The following is a 14973-nucleotide window of genomic DNA, read 5'->3' on the forward strand; positions in this document are numbered from 1 at the left end:
CTGCAGCCATAACAAGCTGAGGAGTTCTTCCAATCCAAAGAGCCCAGTTTCTGTATGCCTTTGAGTGCAGTCGGAATGCCCTCCCCATGTGAATAACCAAACAGACAATAAGTACGCATACAAAGTACATCAGACTCACATGTTTATTGGAATTTGCTACTGCACAGAAGTCACTGATGAAACTGCTTCCAGAAATATCAGGATAGAAACAAGGTTTCAGTGACCACATGGCTCTCCTGCAGCCAAACAGCGATGAAAACCTCTCTCGATCCAATTCCCTTCAAAAGTACTGGGAGCAAGATAGGAAAATCTCACTGATTTTTTTTTTTTTAACTAGAGATGGCTCCGTACAATAGCAGAAAATTTGGATTTAGAGCAGGGATCTTCAAACTATAGCCCTCCAGATGTTCAAGAACTACAATTCCTATCAGCCCTGCCACTTGGCCATGCAGGCAGGGACTGGTGGGAATTGTAGTCCATGAACGTCTGGAGGGCAATAGTTTGAAGACCCCTGATTTAGAGTTTCAGGGTTAATTAACAATATTCCAGAAACAGAAAATGCATGGGCATCTAATATTTTTTAAGACTGTGGCCTCTCAAACATTTGGCATCCCCTAAGCAGAAAAATACATTATCTCCCCTAGTTATTTTGGTATTTCTGGAAGGGGAGAAAAAGAGAGAATCCCACCAGACTTTTCCATTAGTGACTGCAGAAATCCAGCTTCTGTAAGCAGAAATCCTTGTGTAGACAGTTGGTGACTTCAGATCTTCAGATACCAGGTGGACCTGAAAGAGGAGAGAAGCAACAGCAGCTGTCAGTTCATATTTTTACCCTGTTAGCATCTCAGTTGGTTTTTTGTTTTAAAGATGTTCATAGCTATTCATGTAAGTGGTCAATTTCATTTCATAACCTCCAGGAGGTCATAGGCTGCCCACCACACCTTCTTGTAACTGTCACATTGACCCTTGAGCGCGATCCCACTCTTACTTCTCCGTGCTGGCCCTTGATCCAGCTCTTCAAACACCATCTTGAAGCCTCTTTCTCCAATCGAACCGTCTGCTTCGAAACACACAGTCAAGTAGCTGCCACTTGAAATGAACTGGAGATCCTGTTTATGACCACACAAATGACCTGCAAGTCCCCAAAAGAAAACACTGGTTGTAGGCAGTGAAGTCACAATGGGAAGACACTTCCACTTACTGAAAAAATCAGCTGAACAAAGAAGTCAGGCACATAATCAAGCAAACTGTTTCTTGCCAGCCTCCAGGCAAGACCTGGAGATCTCCCAGAATTATAGCTGATCTCCAGACAACAGAGAAAATGGATGCTTTGGAAGGTGGACTCTGTACCCCACTGAGGCCCCTGTCCTCCCAGGCTCCAACTCCAAACATCCAGGGGTGTCCCAGCCTGGATCTTGATATCCTACCCCCACCTTCAAAGGTCAGGGAGGCCTGGCAACCCTACCAGCCTCCCTAATGTACACTACTATTGGATACCACGAATGAGAAATGCAAACCAAACGCCCAGGCTTTCCAAGGGAGACCCGTACATACCTATGTACCCCTACATGTAGAGAAATGAGTGGCCACTCAGTATAAATGTTTTGGGTGTATGCGATCCCAGGTCTGCCCTGGGATTTTCTCAGAGCTGAGAAAATCCACTTCCGATGGCTCTGGAGAGCTTTTAGAGCTAGAATGCACAGCTGCTGAAATAGAAGACCATTTCAACCCCCCAGGCCAGTACTCCTACAGCTAAACATCAAAGTGATTAAAATCTAGAGCACGCATTAAAACTAGAAAATTAAAAATATGATTTTCTTATATTATTGTGTTTAGAAGGTCTTCAGAAGTCCACAAATCCCATTCTTAATTCCAGCAATCTCTGCTCCCGTCACTCCTTTGATTGTTTCTAAGATTTTTCATTTGCAAGACCAGGGGCTGAGTCAGAGGTATAAGGGGGGGAGGGAAATGGTGCTTGGGGCAACAGCTGCTCTGAGTGCCCCCCTCGCCCCCCAGATCCCACTTACCTTAGCCTGAGAGAGCCTGCCGTGGGCCACCCCTCAGCCTGGCTCCACCAGGCTGCTCCTTCAGCTGGTGGGGGCAATTCTCCGCCCCCCCCCCACGTGACTAGCTGGCACGTGCCTGGGGACATGTGACTCCATATGTCCCTGTGAGCTGGCATGTAATGCTTCTATCAGCCTGGGTAAGGGCTTGGACAGAACAGTATCTGGCCCCCTTTTTATAAGCTGTTCTGAGTTTTCGGTGGAAAAGGGCCAGATAGACATTTTGCCCCAAATTAGGCATTGATGCCTTATTGAAGGGCAATAAGGAGCAAAGGAGATTAAAGCACAGAGAGAAACATGAGGCAGCATTAACATAAGGAATAAAAAACATAGCCTATCACCTGCCTTTGTGACCTTTTTTGCATTTTATATAACCCAGCAAAAGGGCTGCAAGGTGATAAATTTTTTGACACCAGACAAGCTGGTGCAACAGCTCAGAATGTACAGCTACTCAGGGAACTAAAGTGTTTGCAATCCAGCTTCTGTGAAGGAAGGAAAGTTGTCAACGTGGCAGACTTAATAACTTGAGACAGGGTACGTGCAGTGCTGTGGCACTGGCAAGGGATAATCTCATAGGAAATGTATGAGGAATACTATTCCCATGGATATCCCTTATCAAGGGTGCTATCAGGAAATACCAAGGCACATTTAATCCAACAGATGCAGAGAAGAAGAAGAAGAAGAAGAAGAAGAAGAAGAAGAAGAAGAAGAAGAAGAAGAAGGAGGAGGAGGAGGAGGAGGAGGAGGAGGAGGAGGAGGAGGAGGAGGGGGGGGAGGAGGGGGAGGAGGGGGAGGAAGAGGAAGAGGAGGAAGAAGAAGAAGAGGAGGAGGAGGAGGAAGAAGAGGAGGAGGAGGAGGAGGAGTTTAGATTTATACCCCACATTTCTCTCTTGTTAGGAGACTCAAAGAGACTTACAAACTCCTTTCCCTTCCTCTCCCCACAATAGACACCTTGTGGGGCAGGTGGGGCTGAGAGAGTTCTGGAAGAACTGTGACTAGCCCAAGGTCACCCAGCAGGAATGTAGGAGTGCAGAAACACATCTGGCTCACCAGATAAGCCTCTGCCACTCAAGTGGAGGATGTAGCCATCTGACCTATAGCAGTGCGGAGAGTGAAAGAATGGTCTTTCTCCAGGAATGCTGCCTTGTCAGAGCTGGCATAACAGTGCCCTGAAACATAGGAGTCTGTTTCAGAAACTCCATATTAGGACTGTATCTAGCAAGAGTGCCTCAAGGGATTCCCTTTCCCACACCCACACCTTCATGCCTGGCTCATACTCAGAAAACAGCATTTGAATATGAACAACAGCACACCCTGGGCGAAGGGTGTATCTCTTAATCTACTGAAGGGTGTATCTCTTAATCTACTGAATCTTTTGTCTGTATCTCTTAATCTACTGAAGAGTCTTCCTGTGACTCATCTTCTTGTGACCATCTTATATTGTAATGGCCATTAAAGGTTGTTACCTGTATTGTCCCACAGTAAAACCCATTAAAGATAATGGGTCAGCCATCAGCTCAATGGTCTGATACTCAGGACCATCAACTCACCTGGAACAGCAAGAAGAATCCTTTGTTCAAGGATTTCATTTGCCCCAAGACATGCTTTTTCCCTATAAAAGCATGTCTCAGACCCCAGTCAGTTGTTCAATATTATCATGCCACCATGGTGGTCTGTAATATTGTTCCATCCGTGCTGATCATATCAGAACCTAGTGCTGGCCATTAGGTCTCTGCTTCCTGGCCATCCACAAGACTGGGTAATATAAATCTTGGATATCCCATTCCTTCTCTCTATATATCCAAAACCTATCTTTCACCTCTAAATTATATCCTAGGAAACCTTGTATGTGTGTGTTTTTGCCCCAGTAATTGAGTGATTGTGAGTGAAATTTTGTTTTATTACATTTGTTATTTTCCCAATAAAAGCCTTTTAAAAAGAATTTATTTTTCTCTGCTGGTTCCTTATGGTGACCTGAAGCCCGTATACATAGGCCATCCATCCATCCATCCATCCATCCATCCATCCATCCATCCATCCATCCATCCATCCATCCATCCATCCATCCATCCATCCATCCATCCATCCATCCATCCATCCATCCATCCATCCATCCATCCATCCATCCATCCATCCATCCATCCATCCATCCATCCATCCATCCATCCATCATCTCGAACAAGTTACCCAATGCTCCTCAGTAATGCTAAGTGATCTTGTGCTCTGCAGCTAATTTCCCCAACCAAAGAGGGTCCTTGCGTCCCACCATTTTGGGTAACAAGAAGTGGGGAATCAAACCAGTTCTCCAGATTAGAATCCACCTGCTCTTAACCACCACACCATGCTAGCCTTATAAGCGGAAACTTTTTTGCTATACGTAAGATAACAAATTAATATACTCGCCAGCATACCAAGTACTTCTGAATGACTATTAGGTCCATCATAAATGTCTAGAGAGTCCCAGACACAATCCTTGGCATCTTCTATTGCAAGATCCTTTATCACAGCTTTCAGTCTATAACCTAAAGCAGAATAAACTGTCCAAGTGCAGGTCAATAAACTGGGGTATATATGTGGATAATTGGGAGAAGTGAGCTTAGCAATTCCCACTGGGATCAGATCCAGAATGGGACATCCTTAAAAAGAAAGAAAAGAAGAACAGTCCTTAAATTGCAGGGGCTGTGGTTGTGTCTATTGTCAGGCAGAGATATTTGGGGGAATACTTTTCATTTCATAATTGTATGAGTTATCTTCGCGTTCTGCCCTTTCTCAATATGATCTACAGTATTTGGGGCCCAAACTTTTTCACCCGTGTCTTTCAGATATGTAAATGTTAGCAAAGAAATGCATCCACACCATAGACTTACATTCGGCCTATTGACTTCCTAACCTCACATATTGGCCTGTGTCTAATTTTTTGGGACCAGAGGGAATATCTGTAAAGGACCACAAAGGCCATCTAGCCCAACCTCCTGCTCAAAGCAAGATCTGCCTGGAGCTTTGCAAAGGGAAATATAATTCCTGGTACATTCTGCCTCCTCATCCCAATATGTTAGTGGCAGAAACTTAAGCCAGACAATGTTCATTGTATTCCGGAGTGCACTAGGACTGTGTTTAAGAACTGGCTAATTATCTACTCTGAAAGATTCAAGATATGCTTAGCCTCCTTAGAAAGTTATTTCCATTCTCTTAATAACACATGCATACACATACACACACGAGTGTGTACACATGCCACCAAGTTGTAGATGACTTATGACAGTGGTGGCGAACCTATGGCACGGGTGCTAGAGGTGGCACTCAGAGCCCTCTCTGTGGGCACGCGCAAACAGAGTTGCCACCACCACCACCCCCCCCCACACACACACACATCTAGGCTGGTCTGGGTTGCTGGGCTCGATTATTAGCATTAAACCTAAGACCTAGTTTTGGAGAAGCAGTGCAGGTAACCCTGTCAAGCGCTCTTAAACCCCACTGATTTTCATGCGAAGAACTAAAGCGCGATCCTTTACCTGGGATTAAGCTCAGTTGCTGGCAATGGGGCTTGCTTCTGAGTAAACCCTCCTAGGGTTGTGATTCACCCGTTGGAAGAGTTGCACGGTTGATTCAAAGCAAAGCCACCGACTACCACCAAGCTTACTCCCGAGTAATGCACGCCTCAGAGCCAACTGTTTTTTCTAAACTAAAACCTCTGTATTCAGGTTAAATTGCCGTGTGGGCACTTTGCGATAAATAAGTGGGTTTTGGGTTGCAATTTGGGCACTCGGTCTCGAAAAGGTTCGCTATCACTGACTTATGACGACCCCAGGAAGGGGCTTTCAAGGCAAGTGATTAAGAAAATTTGGTTTGCCACTGCATTCCCATCCAAGTACTGCCTCTGTCCTGAGATCTCACATGATCAGGCTACACTATGCCACCATCTCTCCCCATATATCGACACACAAACACACCTACACCAGGAAAGATCTGTTCTTACCTTTACTGGCGTCTCTTGTACTATTTAGTACTGGATCTTTATAGAAGAAGAAAAAAAATAGTCAGGACAAGGAATGAAATTTCTGAATTATGAACATTCAGATGGAGTGATGAGCAAGCATATATATATCATGCTTGAAAAGTTGTATGCAGAAGAAGTTCTCCTCCCACAAACCTACACCAGACCAACAGCCACAACTAATACCATAGACTGACCACAAGATGATCTAGTGCCACTGAAATATAAAGGGATAGAAAGGACAAGACTCCATCTCAAGAATCTGTCAGTTGCACAGCTGAAGTATATGATTTCCAACAAACATATGACTCATCTGTTTAAAAAGAAAAAACAGGGTACGCTGTAACAGTGGTGGGATCCAAAAATTTTAGTAACAGGTTCTCATGGTGGTGGGATTCAAACTGTGGTGTAGTGCCAATGGGGCTGGGCTGGGCACGACGACGGGGGCTTGGCCGGGCATTCCGGGGGCGGGGCATTCCTGGGCGGGGCTGTGGCAAGGACGCAGCCGCCGCACCGGTCCTTGGGTGGGAAACGACTGCATGCAGGCGCAGGCTGCCACGCACGCCAGTGTACCTCCTGTAGACTGCTCCAAGTTCTGCGCGCTACTGCTGAGAAGAGGGTGTAACTAAAGCAAAAATCACATGGTAAAATCACCAATTAGTAACCCCCTCTCGGCACACACAAATAATTAGTAACCTACTCTCAGGAACCCGTGAGAACCTGCTGAATCCCACCTCTGCGCTGTAACAAAGAAAAATGCAGAGGTATATATTTTGCTCCTTGAACATGGTTTGAATCCTTAGTAAATCTAAACAGCAACACTTAATGATGTTTTGTATAAGCTACACTACAAATATTAACTAAGTATCCCCAAAATTTCAGACAGAGGTGGCACAGCTATTTTCTGAATTAATGTTGGAGGCACACTTAATCCAAACACTCCAAAGAAGTTATCTTTTACAATTTTTGAAACAATTATCCTTCCGCAGTCGTCTGCTCTCTTTGCTTCTTCACAATCTTGAGATACCTTCCAGATTGAAAAGAGGTGAGCATAAAAGGTGAGCATAAAACAGGGGTCCATTGCAGAGACAGTAAGCAGCTTCGTCTTTTATTAAGTATTTTAAGTATTTTTGTATTAACCAACTAATATTGGCTGCAGACTGTAAGGGTCTGTTACCCCGGTCATCAACAAGACTCAGGAAGATTTCAAGAGCTTTATTGGAACTGTGTCAGCCCAGGCTGAGATAGCCGAAACTGGGGTTTTGGCTTTCTGACCTCTGGTATATACCTTACAGTTTGATTCAACCAGAGGCGTTCCTCCCATTGGGCAAAGCAAGTAGTTGCCTGTACGCCACCTTTACGTGTATGACAAAATTGCCGGTTCGTCTGCTTGCTATGATTTTGTTTTTTCAGTGTTTTTTTCCGTTTTTGGCCTGCAGGGGGTGCAGATTTTAGGCTAGAACAGGGGTAGGGAACCTGCGGCTCTCCAGATGTTCAGGAACTACAATTCCCATCAGCCCCTGCTGACAGAGGCTGATGGGAATTGTAGTTTCCGAACATCTGGAGAGCCGCAGGTTCCCTACCCCTGGGCTAGCAGCACCAAAATTTCAGGGATTTTTTTTTGAGATTTCTCCTGATGATGCTGAGACTGGTTTGGTGAGAGGTTTATGGAGTCCAAAGTTATGGATTCCCAAAGGAATGCCCTCATCCCCCATTGTTTCCAATGGGAGCTAATAGGAGATGGGGACTACACCTTTGAGGGTCCATAACTTTGTACCCCCTGAGCCAAACTTCACCAAACCTGGGTGGTATCATCAGTAGGGTCTCACGAAGATAGTCTGAAATTTGGTGCTGCTATCTTAATAATTGCACCCCTGACAGCAGGCACCCCCTAAATTTCCTCAGATTCTCTTTTTAAATCCACTCCCTTCCTGTCAATGCTTGTTTTCTTTCTTTCTTTTATTCTCTCAATGCCTAATAAAGGTTATTATTATTATTAAATCCACCCCCTTCAGCATGGATTTAAAGGGAGAATCTGAGGTCCCCAGTTTTAACATTGAAAGGGATGCTGTTTCAGGGTGGGGGAGAATCCACCCTAAAATAGCATCACTTTCAATGTTGTTTAAACTGGGGACCCCAGATTCTCCCTTTAAGGTGGATTTAAAGGGAGAATCTGGGCTCCCTAGTTTAAACACCATTGAAAATTATGCTGTTTGGGGGTGGATTCCAGCATCACTTGTTTAAACACGGGAGTCCAGATTCTCCTTTTAAATCTACCTTAAAGGGAGAATCTGGGGTCCCCAGTTTAAATAACATTGAAAGTGATGCTGTTTCCCCCAATTGGGGGGACTGGATACAACACCATAAAATGTTTTCATAGCAGTAATAAAACATTTTGAAAGCATTTTGAAAATGTTTTCCAAAAATTATTTCTGCTGTGTAGTATGGCCCTTTGCTGTGTTCAGATCTGTGAGTTGGGGGATGTTCTATAATATGATCATGACTTTGAAACGACCTGGTGGAAAAAATCATTGCTTGGTCATGGTGGGGGAGGGCGGCTGCCCATGGGGGGGCATCAAACCCAGGTTTTGCCCAGGGCTCCAGTTTGCCTAGATACGCCTCTGGATTCAACCCATGAATCCCCCCACCCTCACATTCCCATAATATCAGCATGTGAAAGGACAGTGGAAATAGCAGCATTGTTTGGGACAGACAGTTCACTCCTCCGGGAAGGCAGATAAGGATGAACGGCTAAGCTCTACTGAACTAGTTACATGCCAGCAGGGGAGAGGCCTCCGTAGCCTTGAGCGATGATAATGGCTGGGCCATCTGCAGCTGAGGTGTGGACGTGCAAAGTGCCAGGCCTAGAATGGTGCAGGCCTGACACAGACATTACTTCATCCTTTGACCAGGAGAGAAACGCACACCACTCATTTACCATCTAGCATACTTGTGCCTGACCATGGCAGCAAGATGCTAGTGAAGGGACCTCTGATCTAATTTTGAGATTATGAATGTACCATTTCAATATCTAGGGCATTTCTGTGTGATTAATATTATTTGACCAGTGAAGAAGGCCAATGGACTGAATCCTGTTTGGTCAGAGGTGGTCTTGCAGGTATTAGAGGGAGGGGGAAAGGGGGGTGGCATGCAAAGGAAGGGGAGAGAGGGGAGGGAGTGAGGGGTGGCATGCAAGGGAGGAGAGGGAGGGAGAGGGGGCCCGGCATCTGGACATGGCCCACCCACCCTAGCGTAGGGTGGGGGAGGGGAAAGAGGGGTGACATGCAAGGGAAGGAGAGGGAGGGGAGGGAGTGTGGGGTGGCATGCAAGGGGTGGGAGGGAAGGAGAGGGTTAATAATGGCCCTTTGTATTTATGCATATTTGTGATGCTAGTATTTGTTACATACACGCACACTCCGATATTTGTTTAGATTTATGCTTTTAACTTATACATATTGAGTGCACACATTTATATTCCAGATTTCCCTGCCAGTTCAGGGTTCCTTTTTCTGATATCAAGCTAGAATACTTTATCCAAGCATCTGACAGATGTCAGAGCGTCTTTTGGAGTGCACAAATATTGCTGTATCACTGGGGGGCAGTTTGATTCATAAGAGAAAGTTACTATTTTCTCCTACAATTTTTACATTGCTTAATCAGGATGCTTACAAGCTGTCCCATAAAATCCTACTTACTGGGCTGAATTTCCTGGATTCTGTAGGCAAGAACAAATCCTTTTATCTTTGTCTCTGCACCAGCAGTAAAGGTCAGCATCACCACAGGGCCATGAGACTTTAATGGAAAGCGTGGAGCTTCGTCACAGAAATTACCTGTCAGACAGAAGCGTATTGCATAGGAGACAATTTGACACTGCAGTCGCTTGCTCATACAGAATTTCACATACTCAAGAGCTCACGGCACACTGGAATATTCTCTAGCTGTCTCTTAAAAGCATAGGACCCATTATCTTGAATAAATTTACATGGCTGGAGAACCGCAGTGTCTTATTGGGTTGGCTTGGATGAAAATATCAGTGGCTGCCACCATCAGAATATTAATAGACACTCTATTAAGGAAGCTTAAAAGTTAGATACAGGACAAGTCTTGCTAACCCACAAGCCAGCCCACGGTAGCCAGCAGCAACTACATACAGCACACATGGGTACAGGCCGCATCCATGAGATTCCAACGGCACCTGTTGATCACACAGAGGCAAGCAGTTGTGAATCGGCATGGGATCACTTACATGCCAGGGCAGCTGAGTGCAATTATTGTTTCATTTCAGCCAAGAAGTATGTGTGTGTGCGTGCAAAGGGCCACTGAGGCCCCTTCCGCACATGCAGAATAATACACATTCAAACCACTTTCACAATTGTTTGAAAGTGGATTTTGCTACTCCGCACAGCTTCCGAGTGCATTGAAAGTGGACAGAAAGTGCATTATTCTGCCTGTGTGGAAGGGGCCCAAGTCACAGCCGACTTACAGCATCCCCAACAAGTGATTAAGCAAAGGTGATTTCAAGGCAAGTGATGAAGCAGAGGTGGCTTGCCATTGCCTTCCTCTACAGAGTCTTCCTTGGTGGTCTCCTTTCCAAGTATTGACCCTGCTTAGCTTCCAAGATCTGACAAGCAAAGATATATAGCCTCAGTAAAAAAAAAAAAAAACACACACAAAAGGTCAAAGGTGGCACCTCACAATATTTGGCTAACAAATCAGGATAGACCAAAATCAACACTCTGGAATGGAGGAGTTGCATCATCCTCATTCTAATCCAGCACATCTACTTTTTTGCATTAGAGATATTCAATGAAAAGTAATCTTATGACCAATACAGTTTTCAGTCAGCATAATCTTGTGTGTATTAGAGCCTCCTCCTTCAGATACAATAACCAAATTTGTTTTATCATATCTTAGTTTTCCATGGGCTAGAGATTCATGAAATAAGTTCAGCAGATTTATATGCACACATAACATGGGGGGCAGTTGTAAAAAGTGGGGTTAAAGACCATGAAATGTTCATGGTACAGTCTATGCAAACCTCTGCAAAGCCAATCTGATTCCAGCCTTGCTGGGGGAGGACAGGAGATAAATGGAATAAAAGCTGTAGTAGGCAAGGACACAATTCCCTTAAAGCTGTGTTACAGTTGCATAAGCACAAAAGAAATGTTTTGCCTTTATTTAAGTCCCAGTTAGTAAAATTGACTGATCTGTTTTAATTCTGACATTTCATGCTATGCAGTGAAAGACTAAGCAGAATTATCCTCTCCTAAATCTACAGAAGTCAATGAACTTAGAAAAGTACATGCTTGGTGGACTGTGCTGGTAGCCTCCATTTGAAGTTCCTTTATTAGTATTATATTAATTAATTGAAGTATTTATTCCCCCACCTTCATCAAGGAAGCCATTCTTGTTAAAGAATAATGGCTTTCTGGCCATCAATATAGTCACCTAATATACTGAAATGCTACACTGTGAGAAGATAGGAGAAGTCAATATCTGGGGAGGGGGGGCGGTCGGTGATTTGGGAGGGGAGGAATTCAAGGATGGGACGCCAAAATGGCTGCGGTAATGTACTTCCCCAAGGAAAGAGGGAGGGTGAAAAAGCCACCCCAGCCTGCCTGTCTAGCCCTGTCTGAGCCTGGAACCTTCCTTGGGGCACAGCTTGAGGCTTTGGGAGCTGGTGGTGGTCCCTACTTCCCATGGGGTTTGCAAGCAACTCAGCTGGTCAGAAGCTACCTCCTGTCTATGGAGTTCAGGCTGACAGTGAGGGGCTCTCCCCACATCCACCACCCACCGATTCCTTCCAAGTTCCACATTCTTTATAGGAATCACTAGCAGTGTGGCAAATCACTAGCTGCCTACCCCCTGACTCTTCTGTGACCACCACAACTCCACGGTGGTAGGGGCTTCAAGGCAGCTGATTGCTATGTCAAGGGCACAGGGCAGAGGCCCTGTGCTTAAAACTATCCTGCCAGTATCTAGTTAGCTATTTTAGTTTTAATACATTATCTCGACTATCCTTATGAATACCAGTGGGAAAGACAATCCAGCCTTCTGTTTACACTGTTGGAAAAAACAGTTCTCAAGAACACAGTCAACTGCATGGTCTTTTCATTGTATCAGTTCATTAAAGGTCTCACCAAGCACTTCTTTTGCTGATTCAGATCCTTCATAAATGGTAAGTCCACCGTGGCATTTGGAAAGAGATCTTTCAGTTGTGAAGTCTAAGAAATCCAATCGAATGACAGAATTTAAAGGGCCAACAATTCTCCAGTGACAGCTGTGAATTAGATTTTAAAAAAGAAAAATGGAAGATAGAAGCCATGCAGCATATTGCGGTAATGAGGTCACAGATATTCTACCACATGATGGTAAAGTATAGGCTCTCTGGTAAAGGGAATGCAGATGGTGAAGAGAGGACATCATTACTTTGCCCTGGGTATATTTTTTTACTGTTAAGTCAATCAATTATATCACCAGAAAAACAAAAACTGCAAGAAGGTAACAAAGAGGGACCTGAGGACATTCTGAAAGGGCAAAGCTCCATCTCATGTATTAAACATTTCCAAAACAAAGCCAGCTTCTCAATAAACCAAATAAACACTCCAATCCAAAACCTGTTTACTCAGAAGAATGCACTGCTAATATCAATAAGATTTACATCCAACTAAACGGATTCTGGATTGCATCCCCTAATTAAAAGTTTAATTTAAGGCTCTGTTATTTATTATTTGGCAGTGGTCTCTAGGTGCTGCTAAAAAAGCCGGTCTTCCCCCTCCCTGCCCCCCCTCCAACAACAAGAAGCTTATTTCCTCAGTGCAGTGAGGCATGTAAAGATAGATAGAAAGGAAATCCAAGGCACAGCATATCCATCTCAGCTGTGTTGAGGTGAAAAAAAGAAGAAGAATGAAAGTCAAACAAGTACTGTAAAATTGGTGGAAGATACCCAAGATCATGTTTTCTTCTGTATTCAACCCATGGTGGCCATTTATTCTGTCAATGACACACATCAAAGTTTAAAAGACAGGCTACTAAGGCAGTACGTTGTGAGAGGAGAGAATCCTGATCAAAAGTAGAAATACAGCAAAAAGTCCAATAAACTCCGTTTGAGTTTAGCAGCTGAGGCCTCCCCCGCCGCCATTTCTGTTCCCTATTCCTGCAAGCTCATCCTTCTTTTCCCCCAGACAAAACATAATGAGAGGCTTAGGAGGACACAACTTGGACCTTTTCCCAATGTGAAGCAGTGTGGTTACTGATGGACTTAGGCTGTGTGGAATGGAGCTCTTACAAAATGACAACTGATCTTTAGACTACAGACATCAGTTTCCTCTGGAAAATCTCCAGCAATTTCCCAACCCAGAGTTGGCAACTTTAACTAGGACCTTGGAAACTCAGGTCCAAAAATCCACTTAGCCATTGAGATTGCTGGACAATCTTGAATCCATTGCTTTCTCCCAGCCCACCTCCTTCACATAATTTTTGTGAGGCAGAATAGGGAGAATCCAAGGTCTTTGGAAGAGGGTAAGATAAAATCCATTAAAAACTATTATCCAAACACTGATTTACCACTCCAGTGGAGGCCAATATTGACAAAATATTAGAAAATCCATATTTTTACATCCAACATGCACTTTTAAGCTGTTAAATAGCACAGGAGAAAGAGATTAGATCTTCCCTCCCAGCCCATTTTCCATGACCTCATACACATACAGCATCCCAACGGCTGCCACTTCAGGTTGATGGAACCTGAGGAGGACAGGGATTGAGGCAGGGAAGGACCTCAGTAGAGTACAGTGCCATAGAACACACCTCTCCAAAACAGCCATTTTCTCCAGGGGAACTGAATGTTGTAGTCTGAAGATCAGTTGTAATTTCTGGAGATCTTCAGGTCTTAACCTTATTCATGTCCAGGGTGTAATGGCATAGCCCTGATGCAAATTTACCATCTTAGTGAGATAGGGTTACCAGCTCCAGACTGGGAAACACCTGAATATCTTGAGGGTGGAGTCTGAAGAGGGTGGAGTTTGGGGAGGGACTTTTATGGCGTAAAAATGCCATAGAGTTCACCTTCCATAGCGGCCATTTTCTCCCAGTGAACTATTGTAATGCCAATTCTTCAGCCACCACCTGCAGGTTGGCAACACATCCCTGATGCTATTTACTATTCACTGTTTCAACATTGCTTGTATGTTTCCTCCAACAGGGAAAATAATATCAGAGCGGGGGAACAGGTTGAGAAAACAGAAGAGGTGGGCCAGAAATCATCCCCCTTCCCTGTTCATTGTATCCTAAACCTACTGTATAATTTTTTTTTAGAAAACTCAGCGAATATTCTGGTATTCATTTGACCCTGAGAACAAGGCCTTAACTGGCAATAAGTTTCATAAGAGGAACTGAATGAAGAAAACCCAGTGCTTATGAAACTGTATGGCAGGTCACCCATCTGCCAAACTCATCACAATTCACACAAAGGTTTATTTAATAAGATTATGGGCATGCCAGAAATGCCTACTGGAGGAAGTGGTCCAGCCACAGATTTCTGCAACAGATCAAAGCTAAAGCTGCAAACTCACCCAGCCATGTTGGAATAGCCATTTGGAAACCCTGGTGACCAGATTATTCCCTCCTGGGCAGTAAGGACCACATCTTTGCAGCGAGCCAATTGCTGGCTCAGATTGCTAGGGTATTTCACGCTTTTCCCTATCTTTGGCCCTGGTAGGGACGGAAAGAATGAATAATTGGCAAGTGGAGATGATTATTTTTTATTCACTTTCAGCACTTGATTGCTTTTGTGTTGATTGTCAAAGTGGCAGAATTAATAAGATATGAAAGGAGGCAAAGAGTTGAACTGGTCTTGAAGCAGGATGTTGCGCGCGCTGTTTGCCTGAAAGGAAGATTAGTTGTTTTAACTAATGG

The 14973-nt window shown here is 44.3% G+C and overlaps 1 protein-coding gene across 1 annotated transcript in view; it reads right to left on the bottom strand.

Annotated features, from left to right (window-relative positions):
• Positions 1 to 534: 534 nt before the first annotated feature.
• Positions 535 to 14973, bottom strand: part of OVCH1 (ovochymase 1) — a 45989-nt gene continuing 31550 nt past the window's right edge. Inside the window, exons 22-28 of the mRNA XM_048501517.1 lie at positions 14631 to 14769; positions 12198 to 12337; positions 9753 to 9887; positions 6040 to 6075; positions 4475 to 4699; positions 901 to 1132; positions 535 to 778 (exon numbers count right to left, since the gene is read on the bottom strand). Coding sequence (XP_048357474.1) covers positions 571 to 778; positions 901 to 1132; positions 4475 to 4699; positions 6040 to 6075; positions 9753 to 9887; positions 12198 to 12337; positions 14631 to 14769 — 1115 coding nt within the window. The 3' untranslated portion in view covers positions 535 to 570. The remainder of the gene's footprint in view (positions 779 to 900; positions 1133 to 4474; positions 4700 to 6039; positions 6076 to 9752; positions 9888 to 12197; positions 12338 to 14630; positions 14770 to 14973) is intronic.

This window comes from Sphaerodactylus townsendi, linkage group LG06, assembly GCF_021028975.2.
Source record: "Sphaerodactylus townsendi isolate TG3544 linkage group LG06, MPM_Stown_v2.3, whole genome shotgun sequence".
Classification (NCBI taxonomy): Eukaryota; Metazoa; Chordata; class Lepidosauria; order Squamata; family Sphaerodactylidae; genus Sphaerodactylus; species Sphaerodactylus townsendi.